Source organism: Centruroides vittatus, unplaced genomic scaffold (genome assembly GCF_030686945.1).
Source record: "Centruroides vittatus isolate TY-2023 unplaced genomic scaffold, ASM3068694v2 contig_250, whole genome shotgun sequence".
Lineage (NCBI taxonomy): Eukaryota > Metazoa > Arthropoda > Arachnida > Scorpiones > Buthidae > Centruroides > Centruroides vittatus.
This window is the reverse complement of record NW_027121584.1, coordinates 859536-887118: the sequence shown is the minus strand read 5'-3', so window position 1 is coordinate 887118 and position 27583 is coordinate 859536. Positions and strand designations below refer to the sequence as shown.

General features: G+C 28.9%; 1 protein-coding gene across 1 annotated transcript in view; it reads left to right on the top strand.

The window, feature by feature from the left end:
* The window catches only part of Atg16 (Autophagy-related 16), an 80981-nt gene that overhangs the window by 9032 nt on the left and 44366 nt on the right, over positions 1–27583 (top strand). Inside the window, exons 2-6 of the mRNA XM_067265835.1 lie at positions 3000–3102; positions 6649–6742; positions 9280–9353; positions 12279–12369; positions 15105–15265. Of these exons, the coding sequence (XP_067121936.1) occupies positions 3000–3102; positions 6649–6742; positions 9280–9353; positions 12279–12369; positions 15105–15265 (523 nt within the window). The remainder of the gene's footprint in view (positions 1–2999; positions 3103–6648; positions 6743–9279; positions 9354–12278; positions 12370–15104; positions 15266–27583) is intronic.

Genomic DNA, 27583 nt, shown 5'->3' with positions numbered 1-27583 from the left:
CTGTGACATTTTGAAACTAAATCAATTTTAAATGGTTTTAAATCAATAAAATTCACATTTTTTTTTTAATATTCGAAAGGACAGTTTTATGTTTTTCATCCTCTGATGATTAGCTACAGAAGCTTGAGATTGCTGTAAAAATTTTTTTCACATTAATTTTCTTTATTAGTTTTAAAAGTTTTAATTATTTGTACATGGATGTAATTTTGAAGAATTCATAATTCTTGTTAATAGTTCATTTATTCAGTAAAACTGCATTCATCATAAACTTCAAAAACAACAACTCATACCTGCAAATTTTACTTTTTCAAACATTTTCATTTTAAATGCCCTTCCTCAGGATAAAAACCGATTGCAATTTAAAAATAAGAATAAAAGCTGTCCTTTGGAACAATTTGTATTTCAAAATTTTAACAATTTAGAATCCCATCCATTTAACCGCACTTGTCAGACTTTTACGTAGATTAAAATTATAAATTTACAAAGATGACATATTCAAACATTGAAAATTAACTTGTATGTGTTGGATTTAAATACAAATACATAAAAAAAATAAAACAACAACAACAACAAAAAAAAAACATGACCTTAGCAGATAACATGCATGAAATATACAATATTTTCTGCTTCTGTACTTTAACACCTTTGTGAGGACCGAATAAAATCGGCCAGTCTGATTTTAACTTTTTATTGTTTGAATCCCCTCGAGAGATAATGATCAAGATCAGAGATAGCGATCAAGCTTCGAAGGATGTACAGTCTTCCGCCGTCAAACACGCTTCCCTCCTCTCCGGATCCGACTTCTGAGTCACGGAGCCCGACTCATCACCCTCCGTCGCGATTGGTGATCGCAGCGGACAAGATCGGGAATATATAAGGGGGGAGATATCTGAGAACGGGGTGGCTGAACCTAGGACAACGACAAACGTCCTGTCGAAACCGAGTCGAAAGCGAGGGCCAATCCAAAGACGCCGACGCCATCGAAGACGAGCCTGGCCGCCCATCGCTTGAGTCCACCACCAGCGCCGAAGAACTACCGGCGATCGCTATCGATACATCGACGAGGTATGCTTCCCCCAACCATTGTGAACTCTCTCTCTCTCCCGCGATTAGGGACGGGATGCGTAGCTTCGATGTAGTAGTTTCTATATTCCAATAAATCTTTATCTGTGTTGTCCTGTTACTACAGATATTGCCTTTTCTTATCGACGACCCCACACGCTTCCTCCACTCGACCTGACAAATAATTACCCGAGCCCAACAAGTCGGGATATCGTGAAAAATTAGCCATCCTAGACAGTGGGGTGGGTCTTGCCGACCTGTTCGCCGACAAAAAGGAGGTAGGACGGAGTCGTACCTCCTTTTGTCTACCTTACGGAGTCGTACCTTACCTACCACGGCGTTCCCACACTTTAGTTTACATCTATTAGACCCTTCCACGCACTGGATATTGCAATGTGGTCTTTATAGTTTACTGCTTGCCTTCTTAAAGATGGTTTGTATATTTTCCACACTTATGTGTATTTTATGTTTTTACTTTGCACTTTTTGGATTATTTTAGCCTGATTCCAGTCTATTGAGACAGACTCCAGGTCAGACATCATGTAAGCTGCTATTGCGGTAAATGGATGCTGTCTTTGTGTTCTTTACTCCTTGATGTTAATGACCGACTAGTAGTGCCTATGTAGTACAGGTTTGCTCAATCCTACTGTACTTGAGTGGTATTTTGTACAGGTACTCCTCACTTTACAACTGAGTTTTGTTTCGACGACTACGTCGTTAAGCAAATTGGTCGATAAGCGAGGAGCTTGCGCCGGGAATATAGGATCGTTGTAAAATTATACAAATTATGCAACAAACTTCAAATTTATTCATAAAAAGACTATTATAGTATGCTATTAGCCTATTATAATACTATAAGACAATTAGGTTAATCTAACCCTTGGTGCCAAGATGGCAGCTCCTCTCTGATTCCAGCAAGGAAACAGTGGGATGCACGTTCTAACCTAACCTAACCTATTCTAATAATTTGGTTGCTAATAATTATGGTAATTTATTAGAATAGGTTAGGTTAGAACGTATGTCCCACTGTTTCCTTGCTGGAATCAGAGATAAGCCGCCATCTTGGCACCAAGGGTTACATTAACCGACAATTATAATAAGCACAAGCCTATTATAGTACACTTAGTGCGCATGTCACCATTTGCCACTGATTGACACTTAAGCTGAGAAAGGGGATTCCCCGAATTGCAGGTCAAAACTCGATTGGTTGTAAGTGTGAGTGGTCGTAAAGTGAGGAGTACCTGTATACACTTGGAATGTGCATTGGATCGATAGGCTCTTTGTCATTCCACAGTAGTCCATGTATAGTGAGATTCTTTTTGTACGTAATTTTCTTCCTCTTAGCTTCTATCTTTTTGTATATGTTGTGTAGAGGTGCCATATATTTAACCACTGTGTATTCTACCTGTGTGTTCCTTCCTTGAACCTCTTTCTTTCCTAGCTTGCATTTTTTGATCATATTTGCCATTGTTTGAGGTTTGAATCTGAATTGTCCAATAGTGTTAACATATTCCAGCTTTTGTATTCTATCTTGTATGTTCATACGGTGAATGTGGGCTCTTCTGATGAGAGTCTGGAATGCAGCCAGTATAAGTAAAAGTTTGACATGTGTAATAAAATGGTTTGGATTCTAAATCATTAAAATTTTGAAATACAAATTGTTCCAGAGTACAGCTTTCATTCTTATTTTTAAATGGCAATCGATTTTTATACTGAGGAAGGGCCTTTAAAATGACTGAAAACATTTGAGAAAGTAAAATTTGCACTGCATTTAAAAGTATGAGTGGTTGTTTTTGTAATAATTTATTTCTTTTGCAAGAAGTCATAAATTTAAAAATCAGGCAATAATTTTAAAGTTTTTATACTGTTGATATTAAATGAAGCAAAATATAATAAAAATATTAAATTAAATTAATAGAATAAAATATTTTATACAGGTAATCGATTATACGAAAATATTGACTTATTACAAAAAGAAAATATACGTTTAAAAATACAAAAAGCTCGATTGGAACAAGATACTGAAGAGGGTTCAACAAGGTATGAGTAAGTTATCTTTTAAATATATACAGTTGTACTGAATATTAAAAAAATCATCGTCATTTTTAAATGACTTTGACTAAGTTATTGATGATGATAATTAAACTCCAGTTTGCTTCCTAGATAAAGGACATTTTTGGTTGTGATTTCTGATCCATCATTTGTAAAATGCAATGCACAAAGCTTTATTCAAGTGAAAAAGCAATTTAAACATCATTTGAACAGTTTCTAATTCTGAAGCTAAAACTTGGAAATGTTAATGATTTGTAATGTATTATTTCATGTACAAGTATACCATTTGTAATTAAAATTATAATGCATTATAACAACACATTATTTAAATAAAATATTATGTTTAGTAGTTTCTTAATTTTCATTTACAACAATTTCCATTGACCTTGTGATCCATTGAAGTTTGCAAATGGTCGATTTGCAGAACCATTATTAAGACTTTTTAAACACCCTGTATTAGCATTACTTGTTTTGACGTGAATTACAAAATAATTCAATCTATTGTTATAGCTAATAATTTATTATTTGTGAATAGTTATAGTAATATACAGTTGTGAATGTTTTGGACATAACTGACTGATAATTTATGAAATATTTGTTAAAATTAAACATAATAGAATTTGCTTATTGTAATCATTTTGGAATCCTTATATTGATAATTTAACTGATTGATAATACTAAGTAGAGTAAGTAAATAAGACTACAATTTGTAGCAAGTCTAGTTTCATTGACTCTAGTATTAAAAGAACAAGTTAAAATCCAAGGTAGCTGTAATTAAACCAACACTATTTTGTGTAGCTTGATCTAGCAACCAGAATTGTACTAAATTTGGTGGGGAACTAATAAAGACATGGGAAGGAGGAGTCTGCAAAATAATTGTAGTTCTGAGGAAAATGTGATGTTGTGCATTGTAAAAAAAAGCATTACACTGGCCAGATAAATGAAAATTAATAACTAATAATAATTGTGCATTATCAATCAAATTCTGATAGTAGAAATAAGTTAAAAATATGCCAAATAATTACCAAATTATATTGGGCTATTTTTCTTAGATTTATTAATTAATTTCTAAATAATTTGTTTTAGAGGGAAGCATTAGTCACCATCTCTTATTAAATTTAATAATTATAACTAAATTAAATAATTTAGAATATTCTGAAAGAAAAGAACCAACCTGGAATGGGACTCAAACCCACAATTCCTGCTTACTGTGGATGCATTGCCAGTTATGCAACCCAAGCATTCATCTGATCTCTTCTACACGTATTTAACCATGATATAGAAAAACAAAATATCTTTATTTTTTCAGGTGAAAAAAATAAAGATATTTTGTTTTTCTGATTAAGATCTGCTCCTCTATTTGCTAAAGAGGAAACAACATCAGTGTAATAAGTCTTATTAATATGGTGTCCAACATAGACAATGATATAATAAAACATCTTGATATCTCCTTGAGTAATATTTTTGTAATGACAATTCAGTTCTTTTATCATCCAATCTCTGCCACCATGTCCAATAGAAATATGTGTTTTGTACAGAATATCAAACAGATCATTACTTGAACAATAAAATATTATCTCTGCTTCTGTACTTTTAAGTGGAACTATTAATTTCTCTATTCTCTGAACTTCCAGAACATCATAATGTTGAAGAAACCAGTAATCTCTAGGTTTTTTCTTGTGAGTCACTCTAGCTGTCTTAACTTCTCTTGTAAATTATAATAACTTTTCATGAGTTAGTAAAGAACTATTATCTTTTACATTACGCTCATTTAGAAGGGATTCAAACCTCATTTTCATCACCTCTTTCTTATCCATTTCACAAAAAACTTATACAAAAAATAATTTTTAAAAATGCAAGTACAAAAATTTAATGATTGTCTGAGCACTAAACAAAACTCAGTATTAAGTAGTGATAAGAGATGGTGCCTAACGTCTACTTCTAGTACCAAATTACTTGGTATGTAATCATTAATAATAGTGGATTTATTGCTCAATTGTTTGGTTTAATTGATAACTTGAATGGACTACAACAACACTGATTGGGATGGCTTCAACATATTATCTTCATCATTTCCTGACCTTTATAAACAAAACAATTTTTATTTCATACTTTAACGAAGTGGTAATTGTTATTCTACATAATACTTAGTTAAAGTATAGAATGTTAGAACATTATACAATTTTATGGGCCTGTTTAGGTATTTATGAAATAACTATGTATTCTATATGTAACGTATTATTCTATATTGTATTCTATAGAATAACGGATTATGGACTTTAACGGTAGCATTATTACAAAATTTCCTGCCAGTCTATGAAATTTTTCGTGGAGCAGTGCCAGTCTGCAGACTCAAGACTGAAGAACACTGATCTAGAATACAATTGCTCCAATACAGCAGTTTCTTATTGCTGAATTTTAGTATATATCAACATCCCAAAATCTGAAGTATTGACACTAAGCCAAATGATTGCCATAATTAATCAGGCTATTATTATGCTATAATTAATAATTAGAAACTAAGTAATTTGACACTAGAAGTAGACATTAGGCACCATTTCTTATCTAAATTAATAATTACAATAATTTATTAAGTAATTTAGAACATTCTGGAAGAAAAGAACTAGCCCAGAGCAGGACAAGAACCTGCTCTGGGCTAGTTCTTTTCTTCCAGAATATATTAAGTGTAGTGAATATGATGAATTTCCACTTACTAGTTAAGTTTTGATTTCAAGATGGCCATATCTGTGAGTCGTAGTTATGTGTAGTGAGTGTTTTGGAGTGAGATTGAGTACAACACACAACTTGAGACTATAGATCCTGATAGCATTATTGTTTTTCCAATTTATCAACAGTGTAATTTATTGGCAGCACTTGCTGAAAATTACCAAACCAAACCAGCTTAAATCAGTTTTTTGGGTTTATCATAAAAAAAGCTCATATTATGCTCAATTTACTAAATTGTAATTTTTATGTAATTTGGCGATACATTATACTATACTATGATTTTGTAAGTATATTAACTTCAATAAGACATTATCATATGAAAAGTGATAGCAACCATACTATATCTAAAATGTCAAATTATGTTTTTTATGTTTAATGACTGCATTAATTACTATAACTGAAAGCAAAGATTACAAGAAGCAAAGTTTTATAAATGTATTTTAACTTGTATATTTTGAGGATAACATTAGATAACTCTTAACAATATCTATGATTACAATAAGCAGATTCTATTGTATATTTATAAATCTAAACTTCACAGCTTAAAATAATCTATTCAGTTATTGCAATTTGTTTGATTCTGTTTTCATATATGAAACAATAAATGGATCAAAATATTCGAAAACTTCTTGTGCTAAAATTGTTCTCTTTCTTATTTGAATCTGTTTTGAATGTATTTAATATTATTTAAGTTATATAATACAACTTTTAAAGTTGTATGAATCTAAGTTAATTTTTAAGTTGAATTTATTAAATTAAGTTGAAATAAAAATCAATATATATTTATTTTTAATTTATTTTTAGTAGTTCTGGTAGAACAAGTGACAAAATTAGTGTATTAGATAGAACAATGTTCCAATTGAAATCTGAAATTACTGAACTTCATCGTACGAAAGCAAATGTAAGATTCATAAATTTTTTCAATTATATTTAAGCTTACTTTTTATTGTCATATCAAGTGTGAATTTATGTTTTCTTATAATTTTTTTTATATCTGCTTACCCATTACTATTCTGTTTTGTTTTATTTATTTTTTTCTTATATTGATATGCTACTTATGTTCATTTATCTCTACATGGTTATTGAAGAGCAATGATATGTAATTATGGTATTTAGGATGTTCATTATTATTATTATTATTATTTAATATTCATGTATTATAATTAAAAATTTTAAATGAATAAAATAACAATTTAAAAAAATTTAATTTAATTAATAATCAATTATATATATTTATATATATATTATTTTTTTAAATTCAAATCAGAATTGTTAGAATAATATTTTAGTGTTTTATTTTTATATTTAATCTGTTGAAATTTTTACAGATATACATATAAGATTATGACTAAAACATATTTTCTTTTATCAAACTATTGCTTTAGAGAATTAATAGTTTAGGGCTGATAAAAATGTTTAAAGATTTTAGCAAATCTATCTCGGAAATCTTCTCTTGTGATTTTCATTTGGGCCCTATTATAGAATAATTGCTTTGGTGCAGAGGTGCAGCAGTTACTATAAACACTGAACTACTGTAATTTTAGCTGGATAATCAATTTGATTATTTGTTATTAAATAAAAAGATGTAGTCGCTTCCAAAAAAGACATAGTCGCTTTATTTAATAAAAAATTTTATCATTCAGCGAAATTTTAAAATTGATTATTTGTGTTTTAAATATAATTTGAAAGGGGGTGTGGGTAATTAATTTTAAGTTTCAATTACAAATTAAAGTTGATTCACTTTATATTATTGGCTGATAGCAGGCAATCAACCAACTGGACCAACAGTTATTTGTACGTTTGTGAGAAATGACACCATCTACACTCCCTACTGATTTTACAATCCTTGACCTATTTTGATGGATTAATATTTTAATAAATACTTTCAATTAAGATACAGATTAATCTTCAGTCTAATACAAAATACAAGAAGCCAAGAATACAGGAAGTTCATCATCATCACTGGACAAAGGAAATTAGATATAAAATAAAAAATGAAAAATTTTGTTTGTTTATTGTAAAAGCCTTACTGTCTTTAAATTCTAATATTATTGTTAATTGTCTACTTGGACTTTACTTATTACTGTGCCATTACTGTTATTACTGTGCCAATCTTTAAACCTTCTGAAACCAACACACAGCCCACTTTATATTCCATCGCATTCTAACGACCCATTACCATTACAAACTGGCAGCATTCCGAGCTCTTATCAGAAGGGCCTTTATCTATTGTGATAACGTTGTTAATAGAAATAAGGAAATCGACAGAATCATGCAAGTGGCCAAATCCCTAGGATATAAAAAAGGCACAATAGCAGGATTAGTTAAAAAGTATGAGATGGGCACAACAAGAGATTCAAAATACGTTACCAGTAAAATTACAAAGTTTACTTACAACAAGAATTCAAAAGGCATTATGAAAGAAATTGCAAACTGCAAGGAGACCAGAATGGTTCTAAAAAGAGCTCTGAACCTATACACAATCTTAAGAAATGATAAAGATCGCATTAAAAAGGAAGAAAAAGCAGGAGTGTACAAAATCCCGTATGAGAATGCAGAACTAGGTATCGAAAAAGACTACATTGGAGTCACAACAAGAAGTTTAGGGAAAAGACTTAAAGAACACAAGTATGACGTCAGGAAAGGATCCAACTGCAACAGTACTTTCACAATACGCGCAGACCCAAGGCTCAGTAATTAAATGGGAGGAAGCGGATATTGTAAAACCCTTGAGCTCCCCAACGTTAGCAAGTACCGCAGAGAAAATTGAAATTTATCAAAGCAAGTTGGAAGAGGCATGCATAAATGCGAGGGACGCTGACAGCCTACCAACAGCATGGAAATTCGTAGTTAAGAAGTGTATCATGAACTTATAGGCTTGTCTTAGCTTGTTTTGGCATCATTCCTCGATAATCTGCCATTCTTTTTAAAAAAGTATCACCAGTGGAATCATTTTTATTTTCATTTTTTATTTTTCATTTTTTACTTCTTATTCCCACTATAACAATTTTATTGTATATTTATTTATTTATATTACCATGTTCTTCCTTTTTTGTTTTTATTTATTTTTGTATATTTATTTATTTATATTACCATGTTCTTCCTTTTTGTTTTTATTTTTTGTCCGTTACTAATGATTTGAATTTTTTCAAACAATTGTATTCTTTTAATGGAACGATAATGTTCCTTTTTTCGAAAGTTAAAACCTGAAGATGGCTTATAAAGTAAGCCGAAAACGTTAGTTTTCTCAATAAAATTATCTCAGCTATAAGTAAAAGGTGTTATTTTGTGAATTAGACTATATTACAATCTGTAAGTTAATATTAAAAATGATAAGAAAATAATATTTTAAAAGAATATAAAATAGAAATTAGAATATAACAGACTTGCTTTTTAATAACAGATTATGATGCTATAATGTACATTTATTTTTTATAGTATGCACAGCAACTAATGGAACTTAAAAACACTTTGGATGAAAAAGAAAAAGAATTGTTGACAAAAAACAATCGGTAAATTTTATTTTCTATTAAATTATTATTTACTTTTTTAAAATAAAATTGATAAAATGATGATTTGATCATTTTTAATATTACTTTAATACGTGTGTATGTGTGTACTGTATATATAGACAACTTGCATGTGATGTACTGGAATGTTGGATGTGTGTACAATTTGATTGGTGCCACATTTGTGACGTTTCTGTTCCGTTACAACGTCATCTGATACTTGACAGAGTAACTAAACTTTAAATGGGAGAAGGCGTAAATTTTGAATATTTCACCTAATGAAAGAATACAGTGTAAGATAATTTTAAAACTGAATAAAACAAATTCAACAATTGCAAAGAAAAAAGTGATGCTGTGCAATAGTCATTAAAACTGTCATAAAATGTACATTTTTACTTTTCCAGTTCTGTTATTCATAACAGAGGGGAAGTATGATGATTAGTCAAAACATAACCCAAAAATTTTTACATTTTTTGACTGGGGAATGTCAAGAAATGCATTGGGGGGGGTCTTTACTATATGTATGGATGTTTGTGTGAGTGTATGCAAGACAATTTTGTTCATTCTCTTTAAGGCTTAGTAACTCCTGTTTTTTGTCAAAAATTTCTTAAGTTTTGCAGGGACAGGATTGATGCTATCAAATTTGGTTGTTAAAGGTCAAGGAGATGGGGGAAATAGAGGAGGGTCATGTGCCTCCAATAGGATTGGACTTCAATGATGATTTTACTTGTTATTAACATTTACGATTTTTTATAAAACTCATCTGTACTCTCAAAATTAAGCTTTTTGTCATTTTATAATAATTAAAAACATAAAATTTTTAGTCATTACAATGATACAATGACCTAGTGCTATAGTTTATTTTAATGTACTGTACTTAAAGCTCTCTTGCTAAGAAAGGTATGTTGTGAAGAACTAGTTACCAAAATCTTTGGATCAATCCAGTCACTTGTTACAAAATTGTGAGCTTCAATTGATTTGTACACTTTTACATGGTTAAGAGTTAAAAATTGGGTTACTAAAAAAAGCAATTCCTAGTTATTTTGAACGACGTTTTGAGTTATTTTCTATGTGAGACTTTTTTTATGCAGTCCCTATTCACTGCATTAAAAAAATATTTTTTGTGTTGCAAAAACTATTTTTTATAGCTACCTGTAAAGTTTTGTGCAATTTTTTTTTTTTTTTTTTTTAATGCATTTTATTGTATGCAGTCCCTATCCACTGCACAAAAACAGGTTTGAGTGTATATATTCACTAAATTCTTTTGGGGGTATCTCTAAAAACTAACGTGAAAAAAAATTCACATAAAAAATGAATTATGTAACAATAAAAAAAGACTTTTCTTTACTAGACATAACTGTTTACAAAATCTTTTTCCAAAACGGTAATGAGAAAAAGCGCATGAAAAAATACTTTAAAAATTTCCCACATTTCTTCTCCACAACTTAGTGGTATTGCCACATCTGACTGTTTCATTGTTGAAAGGTTAAGACAAAGTGCCACCATATTATATTTTTGATAATGAACTACAATCCTCTATGAACAAATTCAAGTCATCTGCATATGAATCCACTTTATCACACATCACAATTTTACTTTTGTTGTCCTGGTCGATGTCTTGACCAGTGAGAGTTGTTAAATAACCTGGTAAAAATGCATATTTGCCATCTTCTAAATGTGATAAACATTCAGATAACCTGTGTTCATCTGGAATGAATAAGCTTTGCAATAGCGAAAGAATTTTAAAAATCAGTTTACTAGATTCCAAGATCATCTCTAACAAACAAATATTCTCACTTTGTGTAAATCTATACTAGTATATAAACTTTATAATCCATCAGTATATTTAGAACAAAAAGTCAATGTTTTTGGTCATCTCATATTCATTATTATATCTCTATAAGTTAAATAGTAGAGCAATGAATATTTAACCATTATTTTAATTATAAATGTAACAGAATTACCAAATAAAATTAAAAGTTTAATTGGAAAATATGTGTGCATCTTGATAATTAATACACTTCTTTTTTTGCTCTTATATATACATCATTTCCGTGATCTTGACCAGGATCTTTTACACGTTTAATAATCTGAAATTATTCCATAATGTTCAGAGTATTAAACTTGTAAACATGTATGTGTATCATTTTCTATTAATAATTGAAAAATTCATGCATATCTTTAAAAGCTAATAATAGTTTAGACAATAAGAAGCAGCAGAATTATAAAATAAAATTTGCCCAACAAAAATATTACTAACTGTACAGAAAAAGAAATTTTTAAATGCAACATTTGATTGCCATACAAAAGAAATCCATCTGTATCTGCTCTTTAGAAATGGAAAACATCTTTTCAACCAAAAGCAGGTATGTACTATGCATGATGATCATATTTGCATCAATTGCAATTATGTTGATTACATCTCCAGAATGTCACAACACGAACACGAACACAAAAAATAACACTACTATATTTTTGTAATTTGCATATCTTAGAAAATACTATTTTATGGTTTGGTACTTGGCTTGTTGAACATGTTGGAAAAAGTTTTAATGTGGACAACGTTGGAGAAATATTAGAGATTACGATAAAAATGGATTTTGAAAAAAGTTTATATGTCATGATATTGTATGTGATAAATTCATTGTTTGTGAAATATGGTTATTTGAATAAATTTTCATACAGCTGAATATTTTTATATTTTATTTTTTAATAAAGAAATTAAATTAAAATTTTTAGTAAACTACTATGTTTGAAATGTTTTTTCATAAATATTTGTAACTTTGAATTTTGTGATAATTAGAAATTGATTAAATTTTTTTAATAATTTTCTTAGGGTGAAATAATGGATTTTATATATTGAGAAGTAGTAGTAATACATGAATTGTTTATTATCTAATTTTAATACTGCCATTTTTATTAAAATAGATTGAAAGAGTTAGAAATGGGATTATCGAAAGCAAAAGAAGATTGCAAAGTATTAGAACAAACAATTCAGGATAAAGACATGATGCATCAGGTATTGATAATAATAATAAAATTATTTCTGATTTATAAACTTTTAAGGGTGCATTTTTGAATCAACCATAAAAATATAACTGTGTATAAATTCAGAAAATATTCAGTAAAATCTAATTTGTACAGTTTATCTCAGTGATAGTTTACCAATTATAATTATACAGGAAAACCTGTGAAAATACTTATTAATTTTTTCTTTGAAGATATTTTGCTAAATTTATTTAGTAAATTTGTGAATTGCAATATTGATATTCACATTAATTTTAATTAATTTTTTAATGTTGAAGTTCTAACTGAATTTTGGAATTGTTAATAAATGAGTAATACTCAAAGTATAAGTCTCGCATATGAATATGTCTTCTGAAAGAAAGATATAGATATAAAGAAAAAAGTTCTTTGGTTTTGGATGTGATCTGAATGCATATCTTTTATTCTGTTTATTAATTTAACTAAATAAGCTACATTTATTCTAGTTTAAATAGCTAAAATTAGTTTTTACATATCAAACAATATAACAATACCAAAACATTTCATTCATTCTAGTAATTGGTCTTGTTAATTCACGTCATCTCCTTCACAAGTAATTTTATGATTGATTTTTGGCATTTCTGATGATAATTTGGGGTAGGAGATTATTATTTTAACTTCCTGTGGAAGTTTTCTCTCCCAAGATGTCGTTTCTGGGTTGATGATGTCATAAGTTGCTGCCAGCAATCATCATAGTAAGTGAGTTAATCTTGAAGTACCTCTTAGATGTCATGTCAGGATGACACCACTGTTTCCCATTTGACATAGAAGCTGCAATGGCCAATTGTTTTTGTTAGGAACTAGGTCATGCAAGCAGTCATGTGCATAAGTGATTGGATTCCAAATGGAGAACTATGAGACAGTGTGACTCAGGTACTAGCGAGGTTGAGGCCGAAGTTTTAAACGTGAAAACGTGTACGTTGGACATTCAGCGCCGCTTTCCTGTAAGCCTAGAAGTTTGATAATGGCGTTTGAAATGTTGAGCATGATTCCACTGACTTTCCAAATGCCATTGCCAAACTTCTGGGATCACAGGAAAGCGGCGCTGAACGTTCGACGTAAATGTTTTCGCATTTAAAACTTTGGCCTCAACCTTGCTACTAGTGTGAGCCTACAGATTTTTAAGGGGATTGAAAGAAAATTAATGTCAACCATTTTTCCAAAATGTAAATATCCTCGATAGAAAATACTCTCCTCGCGGAGAATTGGGTCGGATGTCGCTGCTAAGGTCAACAATCCGATGTGAAAGTTAGCACGTTGTTGCAAAACAACCCAGCAAAAATGCAAGTCATTGCACACCTGCGACTTGAAATGAAAACATTGGACGATCATGTGACTCATTTCTCATGGTAAGTGTATAAAAGCATAAGCCACCAGAACTTTGGAGTTTGCACTTGGAAATTGTTTTTGGTATTGGTGTCCATCTTGATCTCCCATCCCGATCCTGAGTGAAAAGACACCAAGGACTCCCAATGCTTCCATATAGGACTGTTATCGCTGCATATAGCTCTCCAACATTAGAGATAATTATCAGCAGACAGCAAACTCTCTCACTCTCTCTCTTGCAAAATAGGCCTAGCTGGTAGATAGTACTCCTGTAAAATATTAGACTATATAATCGCAAGTAGCCGTATATAACCTGTCTATGTATCAAACTTTGTGTAGCATCCTGTATCTTATAGTTAGTAATATAATAAATCCTTGTTTTATTTGTTAAACTTGTCTCCTGTCTATCCGAGGACACCTGCTGACTTGCTCACTTCCCTCACCACTCGTTAAAAACCCATCCAAAAGACAAAGCGGGTGAGTTTTACCAACTCGACATGTAAGTGGCAATTAGGGTACTGACCCTGTGCCCTCGTAGTCTCACACTAGGTTTAACAAACTAATAACTATTTATTTTGAAAAGAAAAAGATTTCCATGATATATACATTGTAATATGTTGAAAGAACTGGTACGTAGGCAGTTGTGAGAGAGAGAGAGAAAGAGTTTACATGATAATGCACATAGACATAAATACCTGAAGTTGGTTGATCTGCTGGTAGACCAGAGGCAGGAGAGGATTCGATCAGTCTCTTTTGACGAAGTAAACAAGGAAGGTTGGCACTTTAGAGGAGTTCAGGATGAGATATTTGACATAGAAATTTTCCTGTCCTGAGAGTAGAGATGAAATATAGGATCATGGGGGTTGGTGACAAAGTTAATTCAAATATGCAGCACAGTGTGAACATGGTGGGTTGAGAAGCTGGCAACAATTGACTCGGCTGGCCCTTATTTGTCATATTAAATCCATGAAATCAGGACAGCATGCCAGAATGTCGTGGAAAAGCATCTCTTTCGACGCTGAGAACATGTAGGAAGAGATACTTCCAGGTTTGAAAGTTGACAGATATCACTGCTGACAAAGTTATATTATTTTTAATTTGTTGTTTGTTTTGATGTTTTGTGTTCTCACAAATACTTTTTACCTATTTCTTATATCTGACTCTTGATTGCTTTATTTGGATAGGCATGTGGTTTTGGATATTAATTATTTATTAGCATTTTAAAAAAATGTGTATCACCTTTGAAGATTTCATCAAACTTAAATTAAAATCATAATTTTTAAATGTTATTTTTTTTAAATAGAATTTTTTATATTTTATTAAAAATGTTGTTTTCAAATAAAAAAATGTATATATTTTCTTAGACTATTTATTTATTTCTAGGTTTTAAAAGATGAATATGAAGCATTACATCTAGCATTTAGTAGTTTAGAAAACAATTACAGTCGTTTAGAGAAAGAACATCAAGATATTATATCAAGATGGATTGCTTTAAAAACGAGAGATGCTGATAGATTAAATGCAGAAACTGAAAGAGTACAAAAGTATAATTTGTTATTTTTCATATTAGAATATAATTTTATATAGTAATAATAACAGAATTAAAGTAATTGATTTTCCAAAATAAAATATATTACAAAATAAAATACAAATATGAAGTACATTTAAAATAATAATAATATGGAGCTTTTTTTATTTGAAATTTTTTTACCTATTAGCATTTCTGTTATAATCAAATCAAATTAAATTAAGATGCAAAACATCAATTTTTTTTTCTTTTCGTATATTTCGTATATTGCATTAACATACATAATTATATAAAAACAGTTTTATTCAAATAAACTTGGTTTTAAATTCGTAATACTTCCTGCCACTTATATATAATAAGAAATATTTTTTTAATATAATAATTTTTTTTTTTTTGAAAGTGATTTATCAGAAATTATCTCATTTATAAAGATGTGTGAAAATATGTTTCATTAGTTTTGTTTATACATTATAAGTTTTATTAGTATAATAATTGAAAATATTTATAAACATATTTAGAAACACACACTTAACTGGTTTCACCAGTTAAGATTGTGTGTGTTTCTGTACTGCAGTATACTGTGTAGATCTGTACCACAGTAATGTATTAGAATTTTATTTATGAGTATCAAATTATTTTTTTTATTAATAAGTATTTTAATCTTACATTAATTAACTCTTTGCATGCTTCACTTTATTTTGTAATGACTACTCATCTCTCTTCTGATAATTTGCATCCTACTAAATATCTTGCATTTTCATGGCTTCACTTCTGTTTTAAAATATAAAAATTGTTTTTTTTTTTTAATATTTATGATAAGTATAAATATAAAAGTCAAAGAGGAAATTTAAAATTAGCTTTTTTTCGAATCCATCCAGAATTAACATAGTGAACTGAAACTTCAGAATATTTTAATAATATGTATTAATAAGGGAATTTGTTACAGAGAAATTAGTTGAGAAAAAATAATTGGAATAAAAAATATACAATATAGTGTATAAATTGAAAAATTTTAGAGAAACAGTTCTAATATATAGAATTATTAGATGTGATAGATCTAGGAAATAAATCAACAACTTTTATTCATATCTTAATTTGGATAGAAGTAGAAAAGATTCAGCTCTGTGTTATGTAAATAGCAATTATTAATAACTCAGATTAAATTTATAAATTTCATAGTCAATATATCAGATGTGAAATGTATAAAATTTTACAGTCAATATATTATCGTTGAATATAGTCAAATAAATATAAACATTCCAAATTCTGACATATTAATACTAAACAAAATGATCAAAATGTTCTATATTATTTAATAAATTTTAAATTGTTATAATTATTAATTTCTATAAAAGATGGTGCCTAACATCCATCACTAGTGCCAAATTACTTAATTTCTAATTATTAATAGTCAAATAAAATTTTTCACATACAAGAAGTGTTACTTTACCTTTGTGTGTGAATTAGTTAAAGATAAAATCCATCTTTGCTAATTTTCTAACATATTTTTTTTTTTTTTTTTTCTAAATATACTAAGCTAGTATTCCTTTCACATTTGAAAAATTTCTTGAATGATTTGATATTCTGTTGATAATACTCCTTATATTATTGCTCATGTTAGAAATTTCATTGAACTTATTACCTTATCCATACAACTAATAAAAAGAAAACTGTTTTTCAGCATTATGTACCTTAATAATTTCATAAAAGCATAACTGAATTAGTCAAGAACAGCTATAATTTTATAAACTGAAGAGACTGTATAGGTATCTGTTGTTATTTATATTGTAAGTTTTATCTGTCGATCAAATCTAAAGCCCCCGATAATATTATAATGGTCTGTTAAATTAATGAAGGGTTTAAAGTACCAGGCCTGGACTTTGTATGGGCAATAAAATAAATGAAAATTGTTATTAATGTCAAAATCCAAAATAATTACTATATGTAATTAAAAAATAATCTCTTAGTAAAAGCCCGAATATGTACAGTCAAGAAATAACATTAGAGAATAACTTTCAAATAAAGATAATTTATGAAAAAACCAAAATAAATATACACAAAACTTTCCCAACACTTGGGGACTTAACATCAAGCTACAACTATATCTCCACAAAAACTGACAAGCAAAATATAAAAAAATATCAAAAAAGCACAATGAATCTTACTAATACATTTAACCATCATCAAGAATTATGCAGTCACTTGACTAGGGATTGCAATTGCTGGATCCCTCATCCAGCAATCCAGCTGGATCCAGCGCATTCTTCGGCCTGCTGGATCCAGTGCTGCGGATCGCAAATACTCAATTAACTTTCTAAATAATTGCGAAAAAGTCTACGTCGTCGCGTTGCCGCTTTGCTATCTACTAGACTGCTACTAATTACTTACTCACTACTTTACTAACACTAATAATTAAACTTTACTAACACTAATAATTAAATTACTTAATCAATCCAGCAAAATTTAATAAAATAATAATGTATTCAATCGCTTTTAACGATCTTCCTCAGTTACAAAAAAAATACAACTTTAACTTATTATAATGATCTTAACTTTATAATTTAACTTATTATAACGATCTTAACTTTATAATTTAACTTATTATAACGATTATAATTTAACTTATTATAACGATTATTAACTTTTTAACGATCTTACTCAGTTACAACTTTAACTTATACAACTTATATACAAGGTGTTTTTTTTTAACTGACGGTACTCAGAGACATCTGTAGAGCAATCTAACAGCCGAACTGTCGCCAAATTTGGGAGAGTGACTAAGGACGACATGGGAAAGAGATTCCGCGAAGAAAAAAGTAGTACCCAAATTTTCCGGTAGGGGTGGATTTGGCGCTGTTGTAGCAAAACAGCTAAGAATCTGCATAAAATCCAGCTGCAATTAACAAACACACGAATGAATAATCAGACAGAGGTTTCAGTGTAATAACGAAAGTTTAATTAATCAGCAAATAACCTTCTCCCTTCTTCAATGTGATCACCGTCCTGCTGGACAACTCATTGCACACTGAACACCGTGTTCTCTATGGCCGAACGTAACATGGCCGTCCGCAGGAATGTTCATCACAGTTCGAGAAATGTTGTCCTTCAAAGTCATCAAGTTTGGGACACTACTAAGATAGACCTTGGACTTTAAGTAACCCCACAGGAAAAAGTAACATGGGGTTAGATCCGGAGAGCGAGGCGGCCATGCAAGTGGAAAAAAGCGACTGATGACCCTTTCTTCAGTGAAGTGCTGGTAGCTTTTTCGCTACAACAGCGCCAAATCCTCCTCTACCGGCGAATTTAGGTACTACTTTTTTCTTCGCGGAATCTCTTTTCCATGTCGTCCTTAGTCACTCTCCCAAATTTGGCGACAGTCCGGCTGTAGATTGCTCTACAGATGTTTCTGAGTACCGTCAGTTTAAAAAAAAACACCCTGTATATATTTTTTCCGCTATTTATTTTGTTTATTTATCTATATTTTGTCCGTTTGGGCGTTTTCCGTTAATTTTTATATTTATTCCGAACACATTTTATGTTCTATATTTAATGTTCTATTTTTTTGTAACCGAGGAAGATCGTTAAAAACGATTGAAAACGTTATTATTTTATTAAATTTTGCTGGATTGATAAAGGTGTAGTTTATTTAACTTATTCTACTTCCAGTACATAGTTTTACATACCTATAAATAACTACAGACTAATATGTAGAGCCTATATATAGAAAACTGGTAAGACTGATAGCCACTTAGCCACTGATTATCCGTCCTTACATTATTATAATATATTAATATTAATTAATTAGTAGAATTACCTTTGCTATTATTTAACTTAAAGATTACATTATAATTATAATCTAACTAAACATTTAAAGTTAATTATCTCTATCTCAAGTGTTAAACCGAACCAAAGTTAATTTTACTACCTAAATGTGTAAGAAGTTTTACTGATTTATAGCGACCAGTCTAAATAATAAAAGCTTTTAAAGTATTTTTTTAAATGTTTTATTTCATTAAAAAACATAAATTGCAGGATAGATAGATAGATAACACTTTATTGCACCAAAAATACATCCACGCTGGATCCGCGCTGGATCCAGCTGGAATGATTTCAATCCAGCAAAAATCCAGCTGGATTCAAAACACTGCTGGATTGCAATCCCTACACTTGACCTGGAAAGCCTTTCGTCAATCTTGCTTGATCCTTAGCACCATCTCGTTCAATTCTTCAATTGGTCTCCTCTTTATAGTGTGGTTAGGGTGATATTACAAGCATATGCCCACTTGACTCTATTTAAGTACTTAATTGTTAACATTTCATTCATTCTAGTAATTGGTCTTGTTAATTCACGTCATCTCCCTTACAAGTAATTTTATGATTGATTTTTGGCATTTCTGATGATAATTTGGAGTAGGAGATTATTATTTTAACTTCCTGTGGAAGTTTTCCCTCCCAAGATGTCATTTCTGGGTTGATGATGTCATAAGTTGCTGCCAGCAATCATTATAGTAAGGTGAGTTAATCTTGAATTTTGCCTGGGTGAGGTGCAGTAGTCTATTCTTAACAAAATAAAATCTCCCAAAATAAATAGAATAACAAATTAAAAATAATCTTCAAACAAAATAGAATGGGTCAGAATTGACTCCTTATAATATGAATAAATAAAAGTTCATATATGTACAGGAGGGTCTAATGATGTGTTCACTTGTTTATAATCGATCAGCGCAAATCGCAACCGTCAATCTCGTAACGGTCAACTCTTTGATAACAGGTGCGTGTCTGGGAATTGTAACGGATAAGTTACGGCGGCACTGATCGATTATAAACAAGTGAACACATCATTAGACCCTCCTGTACCAATCATTATGAACATAATAGTTCATAATGATTGGTAGATAAGACAGAAGCCCTACTTATACAGAATAAATGGAAAATTAGGAAACACACCCAAATATGTATAAGATGCATAATCTGTAATAAATAATAATTATCACTATGACCAATGTACTTATGACTTATGTTGTTCAACATCAGTACTATCTTGAATACAACTTAAAAATTTCAAATAGAAAGGAGGATAAAGATGAAGTTAGAGTTGTTGCTACAGACTTTGTCATTGTTGCAGACACGAACTTATCACCACAGATATAGTGATAAAATTTATCAGGAAGTTTTGAGAAACAGGAAGTGTTCACGACAAAAAAAAATTAGATGTACAAAATGACATTGATAAGAACATGCACATATGACAACAAATATTTGTAACTTCAAAACAAATAAAGATATCTCAAAACAAATTTCATTATTTGGCTTTCAGACAATTTTTATTGAGATAGAGTAGTCATATCACAACCTTCCATTTGATGTCTTTAATACAAAAGGATTTTAAATGGAAGGAGGCATTCAAGTGGCACTGGGATCAGGCAACATATATTATAGGTATACTCATTGGCCAAATACATAAAGGTAATGATTAGATTCATGTTGCATTAATTATCATTAAGATATTTTTGACTCATCATGTATTGTATTGAGTTCTATACCATAATCATCACAAGAACAGTCACTATTATTTTACAAAAATATCTGTCTATAATGATAAAAACTATACTACACAAAAAATAATAATAGTAATTATAACTTTCTATAGTCTGTTAGAATAAAAAATTTTTAAATGTATGACTGCATTGTGAAGAATGGATGCTTTATATTGTGAAAACAAAAATATTATCTTAATGATTTTGAGATATAATCATATTGCACCTTTTTTTTAGATTCATAGAATCTTTTGCTTTGTTTTTCACTACATAAGATATTTGAGAAACACTTTATGAATAAATTGAATTTATTCATTTAATCATATCTATCATATATCATCTGTCTTTAAATCTTAATATAAGATCTGAAGATTTATGTCAAGAATAGAATTTGCTATATATAGATTTTATTAAAAAATTTTAAAAATCATTTAGTGCTGGCTTTTAGGCTGCATTATGTAAAACAGTATTTTACTTTTGAGTTCCCTCAGAAATGATTACTGAAAGATATAATATATGAAAAAAATATATCAAAAAAAGAGTAAAGGAAAATAAAAATTTAGTTAATAGGAAAGAAGGATCTTTCTTCTCATTGAAGCAATATATCAATAAAATTTTATTGTTTAAGCAGCTGACAAATTCTGTTCACTTCAGTCATTCTGTTCATTTACATTTTAGAGGACTAATAATTTTTTTATGTGCTGCAAAGAAGTTTTCTCACTATTTTTATTGTAAAAATATATTTTTTTATTTCAGTGGCAACTTAGTATTCAGGTGACATTCATATCTTTTTGAAGATGCAAGCAGAATGTGTCATTTGCAAATTTTATCATATAATGGTAATTTATTAAATTTGATAAGTAGCTCACATATACAAACTATTAAAAATAGTTCACAGGTTCTTCTGTGAGTTGTAATGATATTTAAAATGTTTTGTGAGTTTTCGTGTTTAATGACAAAAAGACCAAAATTAGAATACAAGTTTTAATATTCCTTTCTTTGTTTTCCTTTTTCTCAATATACTTTTATTCATTTGTAGAAATAGTACTTACTGGAAAAAGTAAATAAATAAAGTCTATTGAGAATAGGAAAATTTCCTAGTTTTTACTACTACTATTACTTTTTACATACATAAACACCTCCAAGCTTGATATTTCCCATACTTTATTATATAACCCATTACTTTTTACATTCTTACAGTTTTCCACATCTTTAACTACAGTCAGTCCCCAATTTATGATTGTCTGACTTACCAATCATCCATATTTATGATAATTGAAACTAGTACATTAAAAAGTTATTTTCAATTCTAAATGAACATTTGCTAATAGCATGTTACAATAATTAAATATTAAATGTAATATAGTAATGGGCAGTAAGCATACTCTGTAACAATGACTTGTAAGTTTAACCATGTTTAACTATAAATTAGACTGGCACTTATCTGAAATGCAAAACATATTATTCTGAGATGCCATAATTAATAAATATTAAAATGTTAATTATTGATTTGAAGTTCAATACACTGTTTAAATGTATTGCCACTTTATTATATTTTATGTGCACAAAATAACTGATTACAATATACATATATGCAATATAGGTTTATGCATGGCCTTGAGACCCTTATGTCATTATCATCATTGTTTGAGTTGGAGCATTAGCAAAACCTCTTTTATGTGGCATATAAAATTGAGTTTGTTCACAAAATTTGATCAGTTGATTTTGATTAAACTTTGTCATTTTACATAATATGAGATGAGGAAATTAAAAATGTAATAAAATTTAGCGGTTATCATTTTGTTTTAGAGATACTGTGGGATCAAAGTGACAATATCCAAGGTTACTTGCATGAATGCACACGATTTGAATTTTTTAAATTTTATATTCAAGTCAATAATATTGTTTTAAGGGCCCTTAAAACAATATTATTGACTTGTTAGTGCGCAGAACACTGACTTGTTAGTGCTTTGACTTTATTCTCAGTTTATGTTTAGTTAGAAAATGAACTGTATCTAGTTAACTTAGAATGAGAGTTCTGGAACAGAATTCTTATTATAAATTGGGGACTACATATATACTATTTATTATACTTACTATATTTTTATTTCTTTTAGCCAGTCTTTTTTAATTATTGCTCTTCTAGATATTCTATTTTTAGATTATTTTTTTTATTGACATTAATGTACGTTATATATATTTTTAGTCAATATTTACAAATAAATTTGGGCTTATTTTTTGTTTTGCATGAAAGTATTCTTTCTCATTGATGATTATTTATTCCGTTCTGAATTGCAAATTATATATTAAAATAAATCAATAAACAAATTTTCTTTCTGAATATTTATTAAAACTTAAAACTTTCAAATTCAACTTTAGTCTAAGAGTTTAATATAAATTATTCTTAGCAAAAAATTTTTAATTAGATATTAATTTTCAAAATTTATGGAATATTTTTATTAAAGAGAATTACATTTTATAATGCTGCCATTATTAATTCCAAACATTAATAATTTACCAAATTTTACTATTTATCACTTGGCTACAAAAGTCAATAATAGATTAATTTGTAAATTTAAATTTGTCTCCAATTATTTTCTTAGACTTTCTAAAATAAACCAAATTAGTTTTAAATTTAAAATTCAATAATTTTTTTGGAATACAAATTATGTCTAAATTCTGAGACAATTTGCTCTAAATAATTTTGAGCTCTATTTATATACTTTATTTATTTATTTACTACTACAATTGCTATTATACTACTGTAGGAAGGATTTCTATGATAAAATAGTTACAGTAAGAGTAATGGATAATTGAAGGAAATTTTCATTTGTTTATTTAGTGCAAACTTCCATAAAATTAGATATTTTTATTTAATGAATTATTTAATTTTAAAATTAAATTTTGGTTATATATCATATTTTAAATTCTAAGCTATGAACATTAATGTCATCAGATGGTAACAGTAGAAATATTTACAATACTAGATTATTTTAATTATTTTTATAGTAACTTAGCAACATTTTTTAGATATTAATTGTATTTAGTACTCATAAAATATTAATACATATTTTAAACTAATGCATGTGTTTGTTTATATAAAATTGCTTTGATTGGAATGATTTCCAATGATGATATAGAGCTCAATTTATTGGCATGTATTGCTGAAGTAATTTCTGTAACATATTTTATATTATCAGTAACTTGTTTATGTAATGAACTCTACTTGTAGAGCTACTACATTTAAGTGATTTATATTTAAGTATAATTTTTAAATGTATTTTGATATTTTTCCTTTTTATGTTTAACCTTCTGAAAAGCTTTATTATAATTTTACAATTTTATTTGAAAATACAGTGAAAGTTTGACCCTAAGTTTAATAGATACCTGGATTTAGCAGAAAAAAATCCAGTCTAGAGATAGTAGTAAAACTATTGATGCATTTTTTTTTATTTCTGCTAGCAGTGGACAAAAATTTCCTATCCCTCCTATCCTTAAAAAAACCTCTGTAGTACACAATGTAGTACACAAGTACACAAAACTGTAGTACACAAATAGACAATGTAAAATGGATCGTGTTTTCCATGAAAGTCATTTCTAAAAATTCCATACTTTGATGCCATCATTTTGTGGGATTTTTTTGTCCTTAAACTTGTCAAAAATTGTTTTCACAGAGTTCTATTTTTAGATAATACTCTGACACACACTACATCAAACATTGGTAAATTGATTCTGGCATTTCTCACTTGTATAACAGAATGGAGCATTAAAGAACTTGGAGAATTTTGAAGAAGGAAAGAATAACAGAATCAGAATAAATGAAATGAATCTTGTGTTAGGAAATTTGACAGACATCCACTGTGAAGGTCTGGAACACACAATTGTTACATCATCTGTCTGGTTCATAAGAGTGCAAGCCTGATTTTTTTTCCTAGATTTCTCAAAATTAATTATTAATTTCTGATTGTTAAATGTTGTGCAAAATGACACTTAATGTTATTTTTTCAACATATTCTTTCACAAAATATATTTTTTTACATATACTCTTTTACAAAACAAAATTGTGCATTAGTTATCTGAAAAATTGTTGAGTTTGTAAAATATGTGTCAGTTTTTTTAACAGATATTTGACTTAAGTGGACAAAGTTTCCAGTCCCAAGATTGTCTGCAAAATCCAGCCTCTACTGTAATATGATAAAATTTACATTTGAGATTAATTAATTTTGGAATATATTTGAATATTTGTATTATTGAATAATTTGAATTTATTGTAATGTGTTTTTGAAATCAGTGTTTTTTGCAAATAATTTGTTAAGGCATACTTTGAAAAATAATTATACTTACCATAAATGCTAAAAAGTGTTATTTTTTTAATATTTAAAAATAATACAATTTAATTTAAACCCTGTAAATATTTTTTGTAAGTTTAATTATGCACTTAAAATCTGAAAGTTTGAAACCTTACAAAGACAATTACTATGTAATGCATTTAGCATGCAAAAGGTTTTAATATTACTGGCAAATTTTAACTTGATGTAATAAAACAAAAATAAACAATGATAATTTTTAAAAAATATATGAAAAGTATCTAGCAATGCAATAGGAAATTTGTTCATTCTGATAGTCTTAAATTATAAGATATGTTTTACTGCTATAAGTTTACTATTATGATCTATCTTTTACTTAAGATTATTTTTAGCTTGAATTTTTAGCTTAGATTATTAGCTTGAAATTTGAAAAGAAAATTATGTCTAATAATTGTGATAGTAATGGTTTTTGTTTGTTTTATCTCTTTCTTATAATTTTCTTTATCTAAGAAGTTTTTTTGTATTGAAGAGAACTTTTGATTTATTATTTATTGTTTTTCATAAAATAGTTAATTTTTTTTTATTATTTTTCTCTCTCACTGTTTAATTCTCTTGTTTTATTGGTTAGTTCCATTATATATCAGTTGCAGCTGCACAGTGAATAGCATAATGTGTCAGCTGAAATACAGCAACTGTACAAAATAGTAGAAACAAGCAATGTTATGTTAGATTTGCAGAGTTTTTTAAAAATAATTTTAAATTAGCAAAGATGAACAATGAAAATGATGACACAAGTATTTTTTTTATAAAATGATAGATACTGATTTATATGAAATTTAATATTAAATTTTATGTACTAAATTTTAATCCCTTCAAAATTTATGATCAACGGTTTATGTATTATTTACTGATATTTAACAATAGCCTGCTTTACTTGTACAACTAGAATTTGCCATGTGGTGATCCATTTTTAAAGCATATGTTTCAGTTTCTATTGTTTATACTAAATTGCACTTAATTGAGTTAGTGACTATCTATAGCAAAATGTACATTTAAATTAAAAATAGTAAATGGTACAATTTTTATCATCATAGAAAAACATTATATTTAATGAAAAATTATAACATTAAAAAACTCATTCTTTATGGTATTTCTTAAGACTACTAAATATAATCATGATCATAACCATTTGCTTTATCAGAGCTTATTATATTCACAATCCAACAACCCAAAGAGTATAACGTGTATCAGTTTCAGCAGAAATGAGCTCATTAGTGAATACTAGAATACATATTAGTACATTGTAGTCCACTGGTGTGTTGTTTGTTATGTACTGGAATATACTCATTATTATTATTATGGTGGGTTTAATGAGTTATACTCGGTTGACACCAGTTGCTGTGTGTCAGTGTGTGTGTCTGTATTCAGGAATTTCCTAACAATATGACATGTATTCAATATAGTGGCCTTCTGTAGTGTGATGTATGTGTTTCTATTCAGGCTTTTGTGTAGTGTGTGATATGACACCTGTAGAGGAGAGAACAACAGGTACGATAAGCACCCTATCCATCCTCCACAGATGCCTTATCTCCTGGATGAGTTCTGTGTACTTGCTGATTTTTTCAGTGCATGTGTTTTGTACATTGTGAGTGTTTGGAATGGATATGTCTATAATGTATGTGATTTTATTGTGTTTGTCAATGAGTGTGATGTCTGGTCTGTTGTGGTAGATTGTTTTATCTGTTATTATGACTCTGTACTAGTTCATTTTGTGTATGTTGTTTTCCAATATTGTCTGTGGAATGTATATGTAGTATGGTTTGTGGATGTCTAATAATTTGTTTTTCTTTGCAAGCTCTTGATGTATTATATTTGCTACTTGATTATGTCTATGTAAATAATCTTTCTGTGTCAAGAACTTGCAACCAGAAGTGATGTGTTGTATAGTTTCTGGCATGATGTGACATTTTCTGCATGTGTCATTTGTTAGTGTTGTATCTTTGAGTATGTGTTTTCTGTAGTTTTTAGTATTTATGACCTGATCCTGTATGGCAATCATGAATCCTTTTGTCTCTCCAAAGAGGCATCCCCAAGCTAACCAGTTGCAGTTTTGTCAACTTTATTATTATTGTTATTGTTATAATATAAGGTGTTCATTTTGAAGATGAAGGAGGCTTACTCCTCAAAAAAATGTTTAATGAAATAAAGATTATTACACTATCATTATGTTAATTTAATAATGCATATAATTTATTCTGATGGTTGAAACCATTGATGTAATTGTTATGCTTCTTTTCCATAAGTTCAGTTGTGAATTCATTTTTATGTTGAAAAACAGTTTGATTACATTTTTCATTTTATATTATGAATTTTACATTTATTTATCTTAATTTTGCTTACAAATGTATGTATATTTTGAAAAGGCATACACATTTATGGCTATGTGAATGTCTTGTAAATATTTGTTAATTTGATTGGGATTTTCGATTG